At 44.7% G+C, this 22,920-nt stretch overlaps 1 protein-coding gene across 7 annotated transcripts in view; it reads left to right on the forward strand.

Annotated features, from left to right (window-relative positions):
- CRACR2B (calcium release activated channel regulator 2B) overlaps positions 1-22,920 on the forward strand; it is a 49,913-nt gene that overhangs the window by 6,860 nt on the left and 20,133 nt on the right. For 3 of the 7 annotated variants that reach the window (XR_011328088.1, XR_011328089.1, XM_009923322.2), the window contains exons 2-7: positions 13,158-13,413; positions 14,911-15,022; positions 17,589-17,760; positions 20,446-20,592; positions 20,871-20,961; positions 21,093-21,185. Coding sequence is in view for 5 of the 7 variants with exons in the window: in XM_009923322.2 (XP_009921624.1) it covers positions 13,201-13,413; positions 14,911-15,022; positions 17,589-17,760; positions 20,446-20,592; positions 20,871-20,961; positions 21,093-21,185 (828 nt within the window). In the remaining 2 variants the exon portion in view is untranslated. Of the gene's footprint in view, positions 1-75; positions 171-6,446; positions 6,505-13,157; positions 13,414-14,614; positions 14,741-14,910; positions 15,023-17,086; positions 17,502-17,588; positions 17,761-20,445; positions 20,593-20,870; positions 20,962-21,092; positions 21,186-22,920 lie in introns of those variants that run through there. The other 4 variants (XM_069803536.1, XM_069803537.1, XM_069803538.1 and 1 more) reach the window with 4 other exon arrangements.

Raw genomic sequence — 22,920 nt, forward strand, 5'->3', positions numbered from 1 at the left:
CCCTAAGCTCTCTATGCTTCTCTTTGGGAAACAGGTTGCCAGCTATGTAAAAGTGGAATTAAACTTGAGGCAGGATTCACAGGGGTAGTTTCCAGCCCTGCCCTTGTTGAAATTGGATGGGAGGTAGGCAGAGAGCTACCTACAAGCACAGCTATTGTTGCTCAGGGAAGGTAAGTTCAGCATGAATCATCTGCTTTCTTGCTACTTCTTCCCCTCTTGCCTAAGGCAGCTCAGAAACAAGCCCTTCTCCTTCACAGCTGTGCATGAGGCAGGATTACAAGGAATTTACCTTGGGAGCTTAATGGCAGGTTTTATAGTGCTGCTTTCTGAACTGATGGCTACTAGCCTATGTTGGAAAGGGGATGAGATGTGTAGGGAGCATTGCAAACCACACCTCCTAGCTTGGAGCTGCTCTGATACTCTATTTACAGTGGTGGTGTTCGTTCTCCGCCAGCTCTTTGCTGTGGAATATACTGCCGGTTCCAGGGAAGGGGAGTGATACTGTCCCACCACTCGAGGTATTTGGGGAGACATGCAGAGAGAGAAAATGAGGTTGTGCAACAGGGTGGAGAGGAGGGAAGAAAGTCTGTCTTGTTTGGGCAAGGAATTATTTGAGAAGGAAGTCTGAATGAGCTTGCAAGTTGCTGTGTCTCAGCAGTTTCTCCCTAGGAACTTTCTGTTCCAACTTCCTGCTTTTGCTTTAAAGCAGCAGAGTAGAACTTGCTGAGTTCAGTGGCATTGTATATCACTGCAGAAAATGGCTGTTATTCCTGTGATGGGGGAAGGAAGATTTATTGATTGGTTTTAAGGAGCTGGAGGTGCTTAATTAATAGATGGTTAATACTTCAGTTTGGATCACCCAAAGTCTCCACAAGTGTTGGACTGAAGAAACTTGCTCTCAGTTCTGATGCAGTTCTGCAGGTTGCTTAACTAATTCTAGTGACTTGTTGATTTGAGAAACTGCTGATTTAGAATAATGGCTGCAATGGTTACATTTTCAAAAGTAAAGGGGAAAAAGTACATGCTTAGAATATGTGGGGTTGTGATGTTTTCTTATGAAATGGATGTCTTGAGCTGGTTAGATTAAAAACTAAGGATTTTCTGTGGCATACTTTGTGAAGACTTAGAAATTTTTCTTTAAAAACATCTGTCAGGAAATTTTCCACTCTCTCTCATAAGCATACCTAACACACCCCCACCCCTTTTCTGTAATCCTACATCAGTGTTGCTGCTGTGGGCTTCTGACTCAGTGACAGCTTTTGTCAGAGGGGAATATTCCCCCCCCTCCAGTAATTTCACCTTTCCCAGAACAGTTGTAGAAGTTGAACAAAAGCACCTCTCAGACAGCATCTGCTTCTGAGTTTGCATCAAATGCTGTTCCTTGCTTTCATTGCTCCTTGCACTAAGCTGTGCCTGGTATGCAGGGAACATGTGCCCTTCAGTTGCATGTGCTATCCTGCTTTGTGGAGGAGCAGTTCAGGGCTTGTGGCTGCTCAAAACTTTCTTTAGTTTTCTGTCTTGTGGAAATCTGAGGCTTTTAGTATTTTGCTGTGGTCGTCCCCCTGAATGAGAAAGGGAGAGGATATTTCTGATATCTTATACAAGATCCTGGAATTCTTGGACATCAGACTGATCCTCTCTTCTTTCAGGAGAGGGAGTGGGAGTGTCGACTCCCTGGATCCAAGACTTGACCTGTGGCCCCCTCAGTGGTCTGACAGACAAGAGGTGTCTCTGCTCAGGGCATGGATTTCATCCTTTTCCAGTGCACAAATTACACTGGCATTTCAGGAAAGCTGTTTTGCATAGCACAGTCAACACCTCCTTAGCTCACAGGAAGGGATGAGTCTTTACCTTTATACCCACTCTTATCTGGGTAGATCCTTAGATGAGAAGGTAACCAAGTGTCACACACCTGTGCATACGGACATTTTCATCTCTGTGAGGCAGAGAATGGGTTAACCGTCTTCTTGGAACTTGGCTTCACCTAGCTGCCTCAGCTCTGTTTGTTGTTTTAATAGCATTTGCAGAAAGGTCAAACAGTCCATGGGTCCCATACCTCGCTCCTGGGCAAAACCAATACAGCACCAGCCGTGAAGAGGCTTCTCCAGGGAGCTGTGGTGCCTAGAAATCCTCTCCATACTCATTCCTTGTCGTTAATCTGTGCAAACCATTTTTTTTCCTTTAAGTGCATCTTGCAGATTCAGAGTAGCGAGGTAAAGCTTCTCCCCCTGGTCCCATTGCTAACATGCAGCCCAGAAAAGATTGTGGGGGTGAGATCACTGTCCAGTTCTCAGGATACTGGAGGTGAATTTCCTGGAATGTGGAAAAGGTGCTCAGCTGGAGAAGAAATCACTGTCTATCACATGTATTCAGTAAGCAGTGTGAGTGGGTGCTTTACCAAAAAGAAGTTTGTCCTTCGAAAGGAGATTGAGTGGTCTGATGTTCTGGTTTGATATTTTATCTGTGTGTGTGTGTGGTGGGGGAGCTATTCGAGGACAACATAAGGCTATGTATTTTTGTTTGTATGAGGCTGATTTCAAGATCAAGGATCTTGATCAACAAAGATAAGGCTCTTGCCCTCTTCTGTGAGCTTACACCTGCAGTACTTCAGGTGAGATGGGATTGTCACAGGATTTTTAGCCTTTGCACAAAGAGGGCACTGAAGCGACTGAGGAAAACTTGCAGCTGGTCAGGAGGGGCTTGAGCTCAGGACAGTGGGTGGCTCTTGGGAAATTTAATGAAGAAGTGACAGAACAAGATTGGGAGCCAAATAGAGGCATCAGTCAACACCGTTCTCGTTGAGCATCCCGAGGCTGGGTGGCAGAAAGAGCATGCTCCATGAAGCTAACACCAGTTGTTTCTCTCTCTTACAACAAAGGTAAGAACTAGTGAAAAGATGCCTAGAGAGGGTGACTGACTTAAACAGTGACTCTGCTGGACAAGTGTGCATAGGTAGCAGCAGCCCAGGAGGGTTTCTGCTGAGGTCAGACAAGGTGTGTGGCTGTCAGAGATGCAGATTCTTGTTGGAAAGGAAAATCTTTGTTCTTGTATTACATAGACAGCTAGAATCTGAGGACGCAAAGGGAGGTCCAAGTTGAGTTCAGCACCCAAGTTATGGGTCTGATAGCAGTGATAGTTGTGGGGAGAAGCCTGACCTTTGGCTGTTGGAGTATCAAGTCCAGTTCATAGGACTGTCCTTGGTGAAAATGCAGCAAGTGCTGTGGTCCTTTTGGCAGAAGACTCTGTGTACTTGGAGGGTGGTTCCTGCTGATGAGAAAACAGCCTCTATTCATGCTGAGGAATGGCCAGGCTGAACCAGCACTGTGTCTCCAACAGCAGCGAATGGCAGATACCCTTGTCTTCCCAGCATAAATGTGTAACAATACTTCCCTAGTACACTCTTTTGGCTGTTTGTGGTTCAGAAAATGTTCACCAAAACAGGTATTTTGTGTGATAGTACTTTATGGACAAACTCAGGGAAGAAAAAAATGGCCACTTCTGCAGCCCGTGAACACCTGTGACATCCTCAGCATCCTGTGTCAGCGACTCCCATGCTTTAATGGTTTGCAGAGAAGTGCTTCCTCCTGTTTGACATGCAACTGCCACCACCCAGTTTTATCTGAGGCTCCTGGATTCTTTTCTTAAAGAAGACAGTGACTGGGGACAATTCTTCACCATCTCTGCCATTCAGGAATTGGTTACACAGGCAACTCCACAAAAACCAAATTTCTGCATTTCAAGCTTTGTGCATCCATTAGAACCTTTTATCCACTTATTCAACAAAAGGCTGTTTCTGCATAATATAATTTTGCCCTTGAAGTACTTTGAGGACACTGACGGCGTGTGTCTAGCTGTCCATGAGCACAGCACTAAGGTGTGCCTCCTTTCAGCCTGAATTTTCTCTGCAGGACACCAAGTGTGATTGCATTCCCGGGGGCTGAGAAAGAACCTCGTGTACCAGTGCCTCTGCTGCTTTCAGGGTGTGAAAGGAGTCTCCACTGCAGCATTTCTGCTGATGTGTTCTTGGTGAGCTGCAGCAGCCAAGGTGGTGCTTGTCACGTGTTGAGTTTTCCTGGATGACATCTTAGCTGTTCAATAACTAGTGGCATGAGCCCAGCAGAAGCACGCTGACTTCTGATGGTTGTTGTCTCTGGTACAACCTGCTCTGCACACAAGTGCTCCCTTTACTAAAGTGGCAGTAAAGGCAAGAGGAAGTTGCCAGCAATGTTCAATTAAACAAGCTGAGGAGCTGCCCTGGATTTATGTAATTTCCTGTAAAGACTATTTGAAGAGCTTTAAATGCCAGTTTAGGTCTGGAGCTTGTCTTCCTTATGGGGCATTCCTGCCTGCTGCACCAGCCGTTGGAAAAGAGCAGTAGAATAGAGCAGGGATCTCCTTTGCCTGGGCTCCCAGTGCTCAGTTTTTAATTTGAATCAAAAATGATCCAGCATGTCTGATGTCAAATGCCAAGTCCTCTGTCTTCTCTCTTCGTTTTCCCACATCTGGGCTGGCAAAGAAAGTTTGTTTGCCTCCTGTCTACCTGCCTGGCCTGTAGGTATCACCAGCAGAGCAGAGCACACACTCTGCAGTCAACATGCTTGGTGTTACGTAGGTGTAATCTACCTACTGATTGCTGACCTCAAAGCAGCATCTACCTCCAACTTCACAACGCTTTTAGCGGTGTTCAGCTGATGTGAATAAAGGCTGTATTATCTCTTCACAGCTAAAATAATCTATCTTTCTCAGTTATATTCTTGAGCTGATTGTCCTCTAACAACCATGTATTTGTGGTAGAATATTAACAGCAGCGGCATCGGTGGGAAACTTGCTACTGCTCAGAGCCTTTTCTACTTGATTAAGTGAATGATGTTTACTTACTGTTGGGTAACCATGTCCTTTGTGGATGTGCAGCGTGATCTCCAGCCTGTGAAAATACAATGAATTCTTCTTGAAGCCAAAGGGCTGGTTTTTCCATTCCCCTGCCGCTGTGGTATGTAAGATGAATCCTTACGTTGCATTGTATGAGATGTTGCAATGTTTTGTTCTGTCTCTTTACAAAAAAAAGTTTCAGGAAACCTGTAAGCCTTTATAAAGTAAAGGAATTTGTAAAAATTAGTTGTTTTTAAACTAGCTATTGCTATTTGTCATGTCTTATTGCAGGCATGCTCTTTATTTTCTGAAAAATCAGCTGTGTGCTAGTTATATTGACAGATCCAAGACCATTAGGTGTTTATGGAAAAAATGTGGTTTGGATTTTGGTTTTAATTGCTGAGAATTAACTCTTGGCCCAAATATTGTTAGAGGAAAAACTGATGCTTTCTCTCTCCACTCCCCAAGCAAAACAACCCAACAAAGCCAAAAGCCCGATTAGTAGGAGCAGTTCCAGTGCAAACACGCGCCCTCAATGTTTGCAGTGCCAACGCTGTGACACTGTGCCAGTGTGAGAGAGCTGCAAAGTGTCACTGGCTTGCGATAGGCATGGCTGGGGAGCGGTGTGTGGGTGTGATTTGTGGCAATTTCTGGGGGAAATAATATTGTTTTGGTATGTTGTGGATACCTATCTGTGTTGAAGACTTATTTATTATATTGATGGTTCTTGGCACATGTTGTGCTGTTGAGTCGTGAAGCATCAGTGAGTGCAGTTTTAAGAAGTTTATTTGTTCACCTCTTGAAATAAAAAAAGAGAACTGTTACTTGCAGATAGTTGCTTGCAGATAGGAGCATAGAGTCTGCATCAAACAAGTTTCTCCGTGGCCAGTTTGTTTAGCAAAGATCAAGAAGTTGGTATGCTAAGTCATAAAGAAGTGTTCCTGTTTGATGAACTTTGGTGAGGGAAACGGTAAATTGCAGCAGAGCAACTTTTTTAAGGTGCTATTCAGAATGACGGAGCCCCTTCCAGCTCTCTGTTTCTAGGATATACCTCTGTATCGTACTGGCATATCCCATGATGAAGTCATCCATCAATATTGCAGCATGGGTTAGCTCAGGGCTATGGAGCTGGGCTAATCTCCTGCTGAGTGAACAACACAAAGGTTCCTGGATTTGTTCCTGTTTCCTTAAAGGGATACAATCAAGTCCAGGCAATTAAAAGAGAGAGTGAGTAAGTGAAGTGTAGCTCTAGATATTACACCTGATTTCAGGCTCTCTGCCCAGGGTGTGTATATGTTTCTTACGTTTTTTTAAAGAAAAAACTCTCACAAAACAATTGATGTTTTTCTAATTTTTCAGTGTATTTCTTTTCCTGCCATTCCCTTTGGGAAGGGAGAACCCAACAACCACCCAAACAAATTCCAAACAATGGAAACAGATTTCGTAGAGGAGGAAAGAGCAAAATTAATTTTGAACAAAGTACACTGAGAAATAACTCTTTTCTTTCTGCTCTCCTCCCAGCCTTTTCAGGCAACATGGCAGAGCCTTTTAAAACAATTTCCACCAAATGGGTGCCTGGTTCCTTTGAGCAACTTTTGGAAATTCAGCCTGTGTGGAAGCCAGTTTGACATGGAGGTCAGCGTCATTCACTGGCAAGACCTCTGCTCTATCTTCACCTGGTCAGATTTGTATGGCTGTAATTTTGTCAATGTGTTTAGAATACACGCTTTTTGCATGCAGCTAGGATAATAATTGTAAATATGTGTATCTGATCACTGAATCTCACAGTACTATCAAATCTGGGATGTGTAGATGCAGACTGTGTCCTACTAAGAGCACTTTTGGTAGTAATTATTGGCTTTCAAAACATTGGGAGGGAAAGGAGGGTAGAACAAACAGAGGAAGTGGCATATGTTTGATATAAAAGGGTATAAGGAACTGCGGAGCTTTTATTGCCCTTTTCTTTTAATACATACCTGTTACTCAGCTGCTCCTGAGTGATGCTCCCATTCCATGACGAAGCAACAAATGCTTTGTACTACCGCATCTTGGTGTGCTTTTGCTGTGCATTCGTAATTTGCTGAAGCAACAGGCTTCTGCTGCAGAGATCCCTTACCCCAGCTTTTCATCTCCTTCTCTTTGTGTAATGTTTTCTCATGCAGGGGATCAAACCTGTCTTATCCAGCATACGCGTCAAGAGTGTGATCGATGCACGCCTAAACACCCAGTGAATTCCTTCCTTTAAAGTTGTAAGACTTTTTCTGCACCAGGAGTAGAAAGGGAAGGTTGTGTATTCTTCTGATCTGTTTAAATAAATGGCTTAAATATTTAGCTTTAGTATGGGGGTGGTTTTGTTGTTTCTAACAATATTGTCTTAGGCAGAGAAAGAGGAGGATGTCTTTTGGGAAACTTCCCAGCAAGTATCTGAGCACTTTAGTTTGTGGTGCACCTTGGACACCTACCTGTAATGATTCTTCTTTAATATTTCCTTCCATCACCATGTCACCAAAAATTCAGTGGTACAGGAAAGCAAAAACCTGCCTTCCCTTATAGCTCTACAGGATCCAAACACTGGACTTGCTCTGTAATCCTGGGTAAGCCACTTAGCCAGTTGTGCTTAGTTTTTTCCTCCTTTATTAACTATCTTGCATTGGGGCAGGACTGCTAGGACTGTTGTGTATTCAGTGTGTGTACAATGCCCTGCAGTGACTGGGGTCATCTAAGGACCAGCTGTGGAAAATTTGGCTGCACTCCCCTCTTTCCTTTCCTCCTTGTCATCGGGCTGTGGAAAAAAAAAAAAAAAGTTGTCATGTGCACATGGTGGTCACGGTCACATAGATAAGGGCTTGGCTGCTGATAGCATTTTAGCCATGACTTTTCTTTACCTCTTTAACACTGCTTACTGCTACAAGAAGAAGCTTTCAGAGACAATAAAGTGGAAACCATGACCCTGTAACACTACCTTGAAAGTAGTATCTCCCTTTTCCAGGAAAAGCACCTTGGGTCTGTTCTTCTGTTTGTTGAAATTTGCAGTTTCTTCAAGTTCTATGTTCAAGGTTTTCATTCTTCAGCTTTGAGGCTTTGAAACTATTTTGATGCCTGAGTTTCACATGTAATTATCAGTCTCCAGGAACTGAGTCTTAAAATAAAGTGCCAGCTGTCACAAGCATCAGAACCAAATTGGAAGAGCTGACAATCTATAAGCATAGGCAGGTGACGTGACTTACCCAGGGCCATATGGCAAGCTGAGTCAGGATTAAAATGCAGGTCTTATGACTTCCCCAAAGAATGCCATGCCCATGGGATCCAGCTGACTTTCTGGCACAGCTTTGCACAGGACAAACTGCAGTTTATGCCTCACGTGGTTAAAATACGCATTTAAGACTGGCCTGAGTTACCTCTGTGTAGAAATACAAGACCTTGTGTTAGCTCTCTTTACTGGCAGTCAAATCTCCTGTTCTATGCTGTGTCTGAGAAGATCTGTGTTTGCTTTCCAGGCTCTGGGAAAGTTGTCTTGCAGGAGCAGGTGAACCTTTATTTGCTGGGCCCCAGCACACACTGTAGCAGGAGATACCTGGTGTAATCCACAGATCCTGAGACTGGCTGTCCTGGTTTCAGCTGGGATAGAGTTGTCTTCTTAGTAGCTGGTATGGTGCTATGTTTTGAGTTAGTATGCAAAGAATGTTGATAACACTGATGTTTTCAGTTGTTGCTAAGTAGTGTTTAGTCTAAAGTCAAGGATTTTTCATCTTCTCCTGCCCAGCCAGCAAGAAGGCTGGAGGGGCACAGGACAGAGCCAGGGCAGCTGACCCAAACTGGCCAACAGGGTATTCCATACGATGTGATGCCACATCTAATATAGGAACTGGGGGAGTGGTGGTGGGGGATCGAGGCTTGGAGACTAACTGGGTGTCGATTGGCAGGCGGTAAGCAATTGCACTGCTCATCATTTGTACATTCCAATCCTTTTATTATTGCTGTTGTAATTTTATTAGTGTTATCATTATAATTATTAGTTTCTTCTTTTCAGTTCTATTAAACCGTTCTTATCTCAACCTATGAGTTTTACTTCTTTTCCTGATTTTCTCCCCCATCCCACTGGGTGGGGGGGGGGGTGAGTGAGCAGCTGCGTGGTGCTTAGTTGCTGGCTGGGGTTAAACCACGACACTGGCTTTCTCTTGAGCTCTGTATCAGGTTGTTCAGATGTTGGACACTGCCCAAATCTGGACTGTGCAATATCAGAGCTGACCTTGAGCATAGGCAGCCAGACTCCTGGGGTGGGGGAAGAAGGGGCTGCAGAAGAACCATTACACACCAAGGCTGGCCAGGGCAATTGGAGCCCACTGGTACCCCTGTGTCCCTGGCACTTCCATCTTGCTGGTAGATCTCCCAGGGCCTGGGAGAGGGGTTTTTGGTCTTTGCCACGGTTCCCAGATGTGAAGGTGGCAGGAAACACTTGTTTGAGCTGAAGCTGGGACTCCATCTCTTGTGGAACAGGTGCTGGTCAAACTGTATACCCAGAGAACTGGAATAGTCCCATGAAGCTTTGTCAGCACCCACAGATTGCAGCAGGCACTCCGTTTCTATCAGCACGTTCATGTGAACAGTGAATGTTTTCATACAGATTCAAAGGGAGGCTGGTCAAGTGTCTTGGAAAATGAGGGAGGAACCATGTGGCTGAGGAATTGCCCTAGGCTGACAGTGGCTAGAAGCTGGCAGATCTCTTCAGCAAAGCCTTCTCTGTGCTTGCCGTGCTGTTACTCTTCCCTCACAGGCCGTTCATGGCCATTGTTGAGGGTAAGATGCTGGGCTAGATGAATTCTGCCATGACCCACTATGGATGTTCTTATGATGGAAATCAACAGCCCAAGAAACAGAGATTGTCCTGACTCCAGGCTAGGTGTGCAAATTAATTCTTAACTGGTGCTGACTCAATGACTAGCTTCTCCTGCCAGAAGAGACCTGGAAAAATTAATCCTGTCAGGAAGTTTTGGTAACAACCCCAAGCTTTGTCACTGGAGGTGGCTTAGCTACATCTTGCTGAGAGAACCTGGCAGGTTTGCCTGACCAAAAGTATTAGGTGCCCATACCTATCTCTGCCTTCTCCACTTGTGTCAGGCAAGCATAGCCCTTCCCAAGTTAATCCTTCTGCACCCAAGCCAGCTCTGCTGGCCTCAACTTTTGGGTATCAGTCCACAGTTCTAGTGCTCTAGTGACCTCAGCCTCATTCAAAGTTGTCCTTCAGTGAGTTCTGCATCTTGCTGATGAAGCTGCTTTCCCAGTAGTTTGCAGTCATGATCTGTAACTGGGGAAGGTATGACGGCACTTGTTCAACTGAGATCGGCTTTGTGCCTCATCTACATTTGTACTATGCAATGCTCTTACAAACGGGGATGGAGACTAAGAGCTTCTCAGTCAAAGGCCTCTGGGAGAGAAGTCCATGAGACCTGCTGGGGCTCTCTTATTTGCCACTTTGTTCCTCTGCAAATGCTCTCTCGTCATTGAGAGCGCCACATCTAGCTTGAAGCAGCTTGAACAAGAGACTCTGTGCTCCAAACACTGAATTGATGGGCTTGATCTTTTGCATGCGAGTGAAATCCTTTCAGAGTCTTGTCCATGTCAGGTCCCAGCTCTTCTCATTAAGAGGGTTTTAGCTCAGCCAACGTTTGGGAGCTACAGTACAGCTGGGCTTTTGATAAAATGAGGACATGCTAGAAGTAGGGATGTAATGGGTCCGATTTCAGCTTGCAAACGTGTCTCAGAGACAGAACAGAACATCCTCCTCATACAACCTTTTGTTTGCTGCAGCAGAGCTGGTAAGATGTCTGCATGGGCTGCTCAGGTTTTGAAATCGAAATGATGAAGCTGATGATAAGTAAGCAGGTTCTTTACTTCTGGGGACCTCGGTGTCTCTTAGGCAGCTAGAGGGATGTTTCAGAAAACGTATTTCTTATTTGTGCTTTTTCTTATTCTGCTTGTTTTCTGCAATTCTGTCATGGCTCTTGCTTTGAACTGTTCTGTTTCCTCCCCTGCTGCCGCCTATGCTCACCTTCTGGTACAGGGTGCTGCTTGTGCTGAGACTGTGTCTTTGTGGAAGGAATGGGTCTGGCAAAAAGCTCCAGCAAGGTGGCCTGTAGCAGCCAATAATTATCATTCATTCATCAGTGTGGCTATGGGATTCCTCACTGTAATCACCTATGCAGCATAGGATATTTGGGTCTTTTTTCTTTTCTTCCAAGGCCAGATTTGCAACTTTTACTTGAATGTGAAAAGTAAGCTGGAGTTCTTTCCGACTTCTTTGTATTAACATGTACAGACTTGCCATCAGAAGCAAGCTGACTGTCCAGCTAATGGAGAGAATCAAGCTTTAGTCTCCAAATTTTGCTGTGTTGGCTCCATAACACAAAAAAAAAAAGGCTTGGTAGGAGGGTTTGTTTGAAAAAGAGCAAGAGAGAAAGACATGCCTTGCCTTCTCGCTTTTCATGCTTTTTTCCCTCCTTTCCTCTGCAGTATTCCCAAAAGCTTGGGTCCAGCTCTGTGTCCATTGCTTGCCAGGGGTGTCTACTTGACTAGAAATGTATAATACTACCCATTTATAGGTAGTCTTCGGCAGAGTTTCAAATAAATATCTTCTCAAGTGACACTAAACGGAGGTGCCCTGAAAAAACACTGATTTGAAAGGGGGAGCAATGTGTTCTGCTTGTTCTTTGAAGCAGAACCACCCTCTGGCTCACGAATCAGCAGTAATAAACGGAGTCAAATAGCGTGGTACATAATTGCCTTCTCCGTTTGTGTCAGCTTCATGTAGTTCTCGCATGTGACATTTTTCCTGGCCATCATGCTCTTTATCCTCCCGTTGTACTAAGAGTGCAAACAGAATTAACTTGTTTGTTATCACAGCATCTGTACATGGCTTTTAATTTCTTGGAGACTGAAAAAAAAAAAAACCAAGCCTCAAGCCTTCTTTGTCTAGCACAGTTAAAATCTGCTCTCAGCCTGCTTGCACAGCTCACTTCTGCCCTGCAATGCAGAACGCGTATCTGCAGAAAGGCAAGTCTAAAGCAATCAGTGCAACAAGTTTAAAATGTGGTGGTGTTGCTGAAGAAAAGCTGTTGGAGGGTGTTACATGGCATTAGTTAAGTCGGAGGGTAGGTTCGAGTAGGGATGTGTTGTATGCATCTTTACAATCACAGTGCTGTGCTTAAAGGGGTGCTTTCATTCCTAGCCTTTTTGGTTTAGCTTCTTGTAAGTAATGGGAATTATTTTCTTTGGCCTCTGAAATGTCTCCATAGTCATGTGGTTTCCTTCCTATAAAGGTGAACATTTCAGATTAAAATTCTGTTTGGCAGCTTATGAGGTCTCAAAACAGAGGCTGGAAGGCAAGGAGTGCCCAGGTTATTAAATTTCTCCCAGTGTAGAAATTGTCTGATCTTTCTTTGTGCTCTAATAACATGAAAGGTGATGGAGTTACTATGTGGGAAGCGTTAACAAGAAAATGTCAGAGGTGGAAGGCCAGTCAAGGGACCTGGACAGGAGAGGGCTGGGAGAGACAATCCTTCTTCTCTTTCCTCTGTCACTTGTGCAGATTTTCCTCCTATCTGCCTTCATTCTGCTCTGGGTTCTTGCAGTTGCGATGCAGGTTTGGTGTTCAAAGGTGGCACAGAAAAGCAACAGAAGGAGGAAAAGCACATGTTATTACCAGAGGAACCAAGACCAGAGAGAAGCATGCTGGTCAGGGCATCCAGGGAGCTATGCGAGACCTGGGAGCTGGCCCAGCTAGCAGTGTTCGAGCCCCCTGTCTCAGCCAGTGTGGAACTATCACTGTGCTCTTATGCAGATTTACCTGCGTGCTTTAATATTCCCTTCCCATCCTCTCATCTTTGCTGAAACCTTCCGTTGGCACCTGGCTTTCACCAGCAGAGAACTCTGACTGCCTTGTAGGTCTGAGCCAGAGGAGAAGAGATGGCGAAAGAGCATCCTTGCTCGGTGCAGGGTCTGGAGCCCATCACAGTGTGGAGGGTTATGGCTGTGTGGTAGGCTTAGTTGCACCCATGTTGGTGCACAGTGTGTACCTCTGACACAAACTCCCTCCATTCCGCCGCACTCCTCAGTCACAGATCATAGAATCATAGAATAGTTTGGGTTGGAAGGGACCTTTTAAAGGTCATCTAGTCCAGATATGGATGCTGAATCTTGTTCTTTCAAACCAACAAGGCATGTAACTAGATGTGTGGGGTGGAAGTGGAGGGTCATGTTTGACTGGGGTTTCTTTGTTTCCTGCCCTGCAGCTCTTCTGTTTGCCCCTGCCCTGGGGGAAAAGACTTTGAGAAGATGGAGAACCAGAGGGGAGCGCTCTTGGGGTATGTCCGCTGGGAAGGAGAAGCGGAAGGGGATGAGGAGGATGGGGTGGCTCCTGGTGCTTCTCCTTCCAACCAAATGAGCAAACTGGAAGATGTGCAGGTGGAGATGCTCGAGAAGGCAAGGGAGCTCTTCCAGCTGTGTGACAAGGACGAGAAGGGTTTTATCACCAAGGTGGACATGCAGGTGAGGGAAAAAGGCCTTCCCCTTTTCTGGGAGGAGCTGTAAAGTCATGGGTGTCAGAAGAGGGGAGAATATGGCATGTCTTTACTTTCGGCACGTGTGGGGTGTACACATGGGCTCTATCTCATTCAGATATCTGGGAGCCAAACTCTGCCACAGCCAGCTGCTAGGAACTGAAAATCCCAGGAGGGCCTTGGACCTCAAGGGAATTCCTGGGACAAGTGAGCCTGCAATTCCAAATTTTTAAGGAATGCATAAAATCAAAAAGTTTGCAACAGTTCCTACAAACATTAAGCATGCAGTGGATGGGAAATCTGGGGGGAAAAAAAAATCTTTGGTTTAATTAAAAAAAAAAAGTAAAAGAAGAACACCCCCCAAAAACCATACAATCAACAACAAAAAAAATCCACCAACCTCTTAACAAAAAAAGCTGTATAACTTTTTTTTGTCTTCATCATAGCTATAGCTTGATCTCAAAAACTCACTTTAGGCCTGAATTACAACTTTGCTCTAGAAAAATGTGGTTTGCTGCTTCTGTTAAAAACAGTATTTGTTAACAGAATATCTATAGTTCTTTGTGAGTTTTGTTTTAATGGTTTATCAGGAAGGTTACATGTGGATTGTTTTTCTCCTGTCCCATCTCTCCCTCCATCTATAATTAACACTTGGCAGGTCCATGCTGGTTTAATTATTGACTCACTTTGTTTTGGGTTGTGTGATGCCTAATTCTATATAGTTACATTAATAAATATTTATTAAGCTTTTATCTAAAGCTGCACGTTTAACAGACAGTAATGAGGGTTTAGCCTATACCTCTTGTTGTTTGAAAGCTTCTTTGGGTGCCATTTCACACTAGGTGCTCTGCACATGTATTATGAAGGGAAATCTCTCTGCTCCTTATCTGTGTTGGGGGGATAATGATACGGTCTCAACAGGCAGAAGATGACAGAAGAAAGCTAGCTCTCTGTTATGGACTGAACATTTTGTTTATGATCTGTAAGTTTTCCTGCAAGAGCTGGGAACTGAATCCAGACACCCACAAGTCTGTCCTCTGTCTCTGGCCAAAGAGCTGGAGTTGGTACCTGGTGTGCTGACAGAGAGCTCTCTTGGGAGCAGCAGTGGTCACAGGAGGCTGGCAGTGCCCCAGGGGGCAGCCACCTTTGGGCAGGGGTGGAGGGAGGCAGGCAGTGAACTAGAAGCAGTGGTTCTGAAGCGGGGGAGGAAGAAGGTTGAGCTCCTGCCAAACAAAATGACCCGAAGTTCCCTCTCTGCAGTCCTGGTTGAATCACCCAGTAATGGAAAGTGTCGCTGTATCAGTGAGTCCAAACGGGTATTTGTGTCATCACTCAGCTGTACTGGCAGACTGTTGCATCCCAGCCAGGATGCAGTGGTGAAAGGGCACATCGCTGTGGGCCAAAGCTGAGGATGGCAGGGACAGGAGCTAGTCACAGGGAAGACTTGAGTCGTGCCTTAATTTTGTTTGTTCTTTTGTCTTTGCAGCGGCTCCAGAGCGAACTCCCTCTAACCCTTGAGCAGCTGGAGACTGTTTTTGACAGCTTGGAACAGAACAATAATGGATACCTGACGCCTGTGGAGTTCAGCATGGGACTAGGTAAGAACTGCACAGAGGCAGAGGAAGGAAAAAGCCCACCTGTGACATGATGTTTTATGTTGGTAAGAAAGTGCAGTGGTTCTGCTGAAGCTGTACCAGGTATGCAGGGTAATGCCCCATGCTTACGTGAGTATCACTGGAGAAGGTGTGTGTGTAATACTGCTATCACCCTTCCTGAGGCTTTGTGTTGCCTTCTTCCACAGCTGTTACCTGCCTACTTGGTAGAGCCAGCTTCTGAACATCTCCTAGTGGAGATGGTACATAACTGTAGCCTGTATCAGGCTATGTGATCCACAGTTGTTCATCTGGATAAGGACCCTCATTGCATGAGGGGACAAAAATATGCCTCTTGGCAACTCTCTCCAGCCAGTAGCTGTGCTGTTCAAGGATGTTAGTAGGAGTCCTGTTAGTAGGCTAGCACACTGGCAAATGAGCTTTTGTTCTCCTCTTGCTGTTGTCTTTTCCAAACACTAGAGAATGCTAATCCTATACCAGAGTCATCATCCAGCAGCACAAGCAGTGACAGGGATGTTAAGGAGGAGGAAAGACCATAGCACTAATAACTTTTGTGGGTGGGGGGGTGGCCCTTTTTGGTGCTTCGATTTGAATGGCCAGAAACAGCCACCCCTGAAGGGAGAAGCTGTAAAGATTTCCTAGGAATAAACATGGAAAGCTGTGTCTTGGGCCAGCCTGTTCAGGGAATGCCTTAACCCATTGAGTGCCTGCTGATTATGCCTGTTTCTGCCTTGTGCCCATGCCTGCAGGGGTCAATCCCTGTTGGCTGGTTCTGGTGCCTTTGCCAGAAACCAGAGTCATCTTGGGAGTATGGGCTTTCCTGTCCAGCGCCGTGTAGAAGGTGAACGGGCACCACTTGGACACTGGCATCCACAGTGCCCTCTGTGTTATGACTTGGTTATTCCCAAATCTCATTGTTTGAGGCCTTTGTCCCAGCCATAGCCATAGATGGACATCATGAGGGTACCTGCCTCAGTGTCATTGCTGGTAGAGGTAGTCAAGATTTCTCTGTGTGTCAGCCACCAGTTGTCAGGTACCACTCTGTGTTGGCAGCCTGGCTCCATGGGACTTGCTCCAGTCTAGGCAAAACACTTAATTCTGCATTTCTTTTCTTTATGGTCGTTCTTTGTGTCTGGCTTCACTGAAATCTTTTTCAGACTTTGCCCCTAACTCAAGAGTTTGGCCTGGCAAATTGCTGTCTTCCTTCTGGAGTGTGCAGGGTGGAAATCAAGCAAAGCGGTTCAAGCTTCAATCAAGTCTGCTTCTTGGGAGGGCTCTTTGCATGGCCTCTGAAAGGTTACAGGGTGCATCTGCACAACTGATTAAAGAGCATACATTTAAATTGTTCAATTTAAAGCAATCTGAGATCCTTCTAGGATGTCAAAACAATCATTCTTTACCTCAATTTTCCCATCTGTAAAAGAGAAATAATGAGACATAATGACTCTTTCTTTAAAGCAGACATCCAAAATGCCTAACCTAAGTCCATCTCCTTAATTAACTGTGTGAGCCTCACTGCCTGTATCTCCACGCTGCAGGTTTTTTTTACAGCACATTTTAAGAGCGGGAGAGAAGTGGCTAGATTCTGGACACATGGAGCTAAAAAGTGGTGGAGTTAAGTCACTAGAGGTACACAAATAGTGGATATTTTTCCCCTTAGAGCAGCTTCATGTTCTCATCTGTGCTCTGAACATCCTTGGCTCCTGGCCTTGTGCTTGGGATGTCATTTCTGCCTTTTGAACCAAGCAGATATGTTTTGGAAAGGAAGAGTAGCTGCTGAATGACGTCTGACCTCTGTATACAGGATGTAGGTCTGCATTTTGGATAGGATTGCTTGATTTGTTTCTTTGAGAAGAATTTGTTCCCAGGACCAATATTTGTCACATGCCTTGCATAGCATGAAGTTCTCATGGCATTAGTGTCTCAGCATGAAACAGGATCCAGATAGCTGGGAGCCATCTGTACGTGGGATGGGGCAGGAGGGCATGCTCAGAGGGTAAGTTCATTTTGTTCAGGCACTCTACACAATCCTAGCAAGAGGTGGTCCTTGTCCTGTAGGACTTGAATCAGAACAGACGTAGCACAGGAGAACGGAGGGGTAATGATCTCCTCCTCGCTTTTTTCAAGCTGGGCAATTGAGGCATAGTGCTTTTCAGTGCCGAGCTTGCAGTCCCAGAGGGAGCTTGTGGGATCATTGGCAACTGAACCCACAGCACGGCTCCATGGGAGCAAAGTGACCTAATGCCGCATGCTTCACATGCTGAGAATCCAAGGCCGTGGGTGGCAGATCATCTTCACGCAGATGTTAGCAGAGCCCTAACAGCCTGTTGTTGGGCTGGGAGCTAGTTTCAGTCCCAGCATTGCAGACTGGACAATGACATCACTCAGGATGTCAGAACGGAGGCTCTTTACTGACCAGGAGCTGCACTCTACAACAGCAGCGTGCAGACAGCTTCTCATGCAGGTCTGTTGGGCTGCCATTTAAATAGCTTATTAAATGACATCCAATTTTACTTTCTTTATTCTCCTTCTTCCCTTCTCCTTCCACCAGGAAAGTTAATAAGGATTGAATTGTGTCAAGGGGCTGGGAGAATGGATCACTCCAGACACGAGGAGACCTTTGAGTCAGGCTGGTCAGATGACTTGGACCCCACAGATGATGATGAAGAGAAACGATTCTGTTCTATGATGGAGCAGCTTGGAGCAGCCCAAATGTTTGAAGAGTAAGTAGTGATGTTTCATGGCATTATTTCTACCCCGTTTTGATCTTGCAATGCCAAAACTTCAAAGTACCAACAAAGACCAAAGAGGTGAACTGAGCTGTTTGCTCTCTGAAAACACTACTTGGGCTTTCAGTACTGCTGTCTTGGGTTTTCATATGCCTGATAACAAATGCAATGAAGTCTGGGTTTTCTCATCAGTTACAAATTACTTTTAGTACAGTGCTTTTTGCAAAGAGTTTCCCAAACTAGAGTTCATACCACAGCTGTAAAGTGTAACAGTCTGTTCCAAAATGGTGTGTGACTGTTCACATATGTTCAGACAATCTTAGTTCTAAGACTCTCTGTGAAAGATCTGTGCTCAAGGGGCTGCTTGGGACTGGGCTGATCTTGAAGAGTGTGAAGGGCTAAACTGGGCACCTGAGCCTTTGTCATGGTTTAACCTCAGCCAGCAACTAAGCACCACACAGCCACTCACTCATCCCCCAGTGGGATGGGGGAGAAAATCAGGAAAAGAAGTAAAACTCATGGGTTGAGATAAGAACGGTTTAATAGAACTGAAAAGAAGAAACTAATAATGATAATGGTAACACTAATAAAATGACAGCAGTAATAATAAAAGGACTGGAATATACAAATGATGCACAGTGGAATTGCTCACCACCTGCCAATCGACGCCCAGTTAGTCTCCAAGCCTCGATCCCCCCACCCCCGCTTCCCCCAGTTCCTATACTAGGCATGATGTCACATGGTATGGAATACCCTGTTGGCCACTTTGGATCAGCTGCCCTGTCTGTGTCCTGTGCCAACTTCTTGTGCCCCTCCAGCCTTCTTGCTGGCTGGGCATGAGAAGCTGAAAAATCCTTGACTTTAGTCTAAACACTACTTAGCAACAACTGAAAACATCAGTGTTATCAACATTCTTCTCATACTGAATTCAAAACATAGCACCATACCAGCTGCTAGGAAGACAATTAACTCTATCCCAGCTGAAACCAGGACAGGCTTGAAACTTAATATTAATGCCCTTGCATGTGGCCCCAGTAGAGTCTGCTGGCCCCAGTGTCATCCAGTCATTTTTTAGGGCCTTCCCAAGTGAAGCATTATGCATAGCAGGTTCTTACTGATGCACATGTGCTGGGGCTGGGGTGCCCAACTGCATCTGTGGCAGCTCTTTTTTTCAGGCATTGTAGTCCAACAGTGTTGCCAATTTGCAGGGAGCAGCCCAGGTAGGGGCAGGAGGCGAACAGGATTGGAGACAGAAGCTTACAGTGAAGGAGTTTGCTGCTTTCAGAGCTGCGTCTGTCATGAAACAGATTTTTTTGTCTCATTTGCATTGTGATGCAAAGCACCTGCATGTTTCTTTTAATGCTAAACAAATTCTGTCCTGAAAAATTCTGGAAAGCTGTTATGCCTCAAATAATGGGCTGACACTGTGAAAGGCCATATTACTGTTCTGGAAAAACAGTCTCTGCTGTTTATAACTCTGCTTTGAGAAGCATCAGGTCTTAAAGTGGAATTATCCTGTGTTTTATTTTGACCGCTAACTTGCAGTTTTATGCAATGAGTTCAGTAGCTACTTCATGTCATGCCTTTGTGCCAAGCCAGCTGTTGTAAAGAAGTAATATAAAACAGAAGCTAATTGGGGTTGGAGCAGGAACCTGAACTATCTTCACTGTTTTTGCTAGAAAGAAATGGGTTTATTTATTAACGGGACTCAATATGTTCTTTTATCTAAAACACAATGTTTTGATGAAGTGCTAATAACTTTTTCAACTTGGGACAGAAAAAGGAAGCTATTGTGCAATGGTAGCAGGGGTAATCAAGCTTTTTGGTTGGGTTTTTTTGTTTGCTTTTTCACAAAGAATATTAAGGGAGACAAATACACTGACAAAGAAAAATATTTGGATAATGTCTATAGGTATAATTATTCTGTATATTTCAAGGCAGTCCCTCCAAAGTACATCATGGATGTAAAAAAAGAAAAAAAATAATAAAAAGCTCTTCCATAAAAAGAATTGATATCTGCAGGTTTAAAGACTCTTTGGGAAAGAGTAAGTTTATAAGTGCTGTGTTCAAGTTGCAATGAATTAAGTGCCAAAACAGTGTTTGCAAAATCATTGCAGGTTCGGAAAAAGAAGACTGGGTTTCCAGGGCTTCTTACATTATTATCCTGATGTGACACCTGGGGAAATTTGCTGCTTTTTTGTGTGCCTCTGTTTCCAAACCTGTAAAATAAATAAATAAGAAGGACAGTAGCATCCACCAGTACAGTCCTGGTGTGAGAAAAACACCTATGTGACATGTGCTAAAATCCCTGGGCTATAACAGTTTGCTGCTTGACCATAGCTCACAGCAAATTTGCGGAGTGTTCATCTCTTTGAGTCTTGGTTTAGACACCAAATGCGTTACTGGTGAATACCTGAAAAAATAATCATTCCAGGTTAGCTTCCTAGATGACTTTTCTCTTTCAGATGACTTCCTTTATTTTAACCTCGCAGTAGATCTCACTCCACATGCATGCTCCATCACTGTCCAACTTCCCTCTTTGCTATGATGGTGTAATGGAGGTCGTCACAAGAGAAGTGCAGTTTGTCTGTCCCAAGTGCATGTTGGAGTTTGAATAACAGTCCATAAGATGACACAGAAACTCATTTGCTTTCCTTGTTTCTTGTATGCTTGCTCCAGTCCGCACGAGATTCGGGAGCTCTGGGCTCGGCTACGAAAGGAGCGTCCAGAGCTCTTATCCAGTTTCGAAGAGTTTCTGTTGCGTGTTTCATCGTACATAAGGGAGGTGAATCATGAGAAGGAGTCTATGGAACAGGCATTGAAGCGGTAAGGAGAACATCGTGGCCATTTGCTGTCAGGAACCCGCTGATGCTTGGATGCTGCCTCGAATGCAAGGAGAGACAGAGTTACAGGACACAGAGATTTTTCTTGCTGTAATAAAATGACTCTTTATCTTGATCTGATCCCCATGGGTTTGTTTTGGTCTGGTTAAAATCCCACTCAATGCCACACAGCTCTTAGGGGGATCTGTTTCCACCCTCCTTTCCTGTTTCCTTTCTGTATTCTTTCTCTCTCCTGACCTGTGTGCACCCTGCCTTTTGTAGGAAGGAGACAGACCATGACCAAGCAGTGAGGTGTCTTTATGAAGAAATGGAGCAACAGATCAAAGCAGAAAGAGAGAGGCTGATCTGCCAGGTACCTCATCTCTCTTGGCTGAAGTCAAACTTTCTCTGGTCTGAAGGAGAGGTGGTGGCTCATCTGGCTAAGGAAAAAGCTCTTACCATGCTGGGTGTTGTATGCACAGCTGTGTGTCTTTACCTCTGCAGGAAGCACTGAGACATGACAGGAGTAACCTGCTCCAGAAGGAACTAAACAGCAAAGAGCAGGAGCTGGAGAAAATCCTCTGCTGCCAGAAGAAGGTAACAGGACCCAAATCCTTTCTAAAGAAGCACTTGCCCTTCTACTGTCTTTCTGCTAAGGCCTTTTCTGACTGAGAATGGTTTTCATCTGCTGAGGGTTGGTACTAGCTAATCTGGGACTAGCTAGACTAGTTCTCTCCTGTCTTGGAAGGTGTTGAAGTGATTGGTTTGTCTTCAACTGTAATGTCTTCCTGTGAATGTTTTGTCCATGCATTTTCTTATGGGCTTTGTTTTCTCTTGGCGCAATCGTCCTATCAGTTGTACAATAGGTATTTGTCAAGGAAGATGGGGTAAAAATTTGGAAGTTGTGAGTTTGGAACCTTTTGTGGTGTGTAAGAAAGCTGCGTATGGATGTACAAGAGCCAAATTTCTCTAGTTTGTGTTTTCTGTCTGTTCCAAAATAACCGAGAGTCAACAATTCTGTGATGCTTAGAGCGGTCCGTACTGTATATTTGTATTTCAGCACCTAATGACATACTGATTAATCAGTTACAGAAAAGATCAAAGCAGAAATTTTCCTGAAGCCTGCCGTCCCTGGCATGGACATTTGTATGGGATGGTCCATTCTGGGTGTCTTTTTCCTTTTTGTCTGAAGAACTGAGACATGATCCCCACAGAAACAAGTCATGGGAGGTACCTGTAAGATGCTGGCTGCTGGGGGTATCCAAGTTGGGTACCTAGCTGTGATGTGGATGAAACAGCACTTCTCTGAAATCATCAGCTCATTGTGCTGCAGCTGGAAAAGCCAGCAAAACTTAGGTGCCATCAGGAAGGATACTGAGAATAAGATAGAGGATGTAATTTTCCTGCTGCCCATGCCCTTGATGCACCTCAATTAGTGTGTGCAGTTCTGGTCTCCTCTAACTCCACTGTGTCCTTCTTGAGTAAGAAGGTACAGAGAACTAGTATGATTAAGGAAATGGAATATCTGCCTTAAGAAGAGAAACTAGGAAAGCTTAGACTTGATTTTGGAGAGGAGGAGACTGAGGGAAGATATAACTGAGCTTTATAGACTCAGGAAGGTGGTGGATAAAGTCCACATAGAACTGTTAATCCCTAAATCCTGCAACAGCAGAGGTGAGGGACACTCAGTGAGACCAGTATGAATTTGATTAAGAAGAACATACTTCTTTACACAGAGATTAGTGCTGGATTTTTTGCCATATGAGGCAGGCAGTATCAGCAGTTCAGAAACAGATTGGACAAACAAAGGGACAACAGGCTCATAAATATTTATTAAAAGGAGTAGTCGAGGATGTGACCTCTAACATCCCTAGTCTAGGGACCATAGATGCTGGGTGTGCATGAGGGGAATGGACTACAGTTAGGTGTCCAGGCATGCTCCTCCTAGGTAGCATCTCCTCTTCCTATGGGTCAAGGCAGAGTACTGGGCTACATGGACACTTACTCTTACTTGAATGGTAATTTCTGATACTCTTAACTCTGAGGCTTGTATTAAACTATGTGGATAATTGGGTCCCTCTTGTGGCAAAAGACCAGTATTGTAATTGCACTATTCTACCGTATCACTTCCAAGTACAGACAACATAAACGGGGGAGTTGTGTGGGATAGAGATTTCTTAGGGAGGGGCAGGTGTGCTTTACTTAAAGCCCATCCCTGGGCTTATTGAAAGATCCAAAGGCTGTGGGCAGGGGTTGCTGTTTCTTAGTCTCAACTCCACTGCCTAGCATACATGGTCATGCTCAAATTTTCCCTGATGTACAAAGGGCTGGA

This window comes from Haliaeetus albicilla, chromosome 16 (genome assembly GCF_947461875.1).
Source record: "Haliaeetus albicilla chromosome 16, bHalAlb1.1, whole genome shotgun sequence".
Lineage (NCBI taxonomy): Eukaryota > Metazoa > Chordata > Aves > Accipitriformes > Accipitridae > Haliaeetus > Haliaeetus albicilla.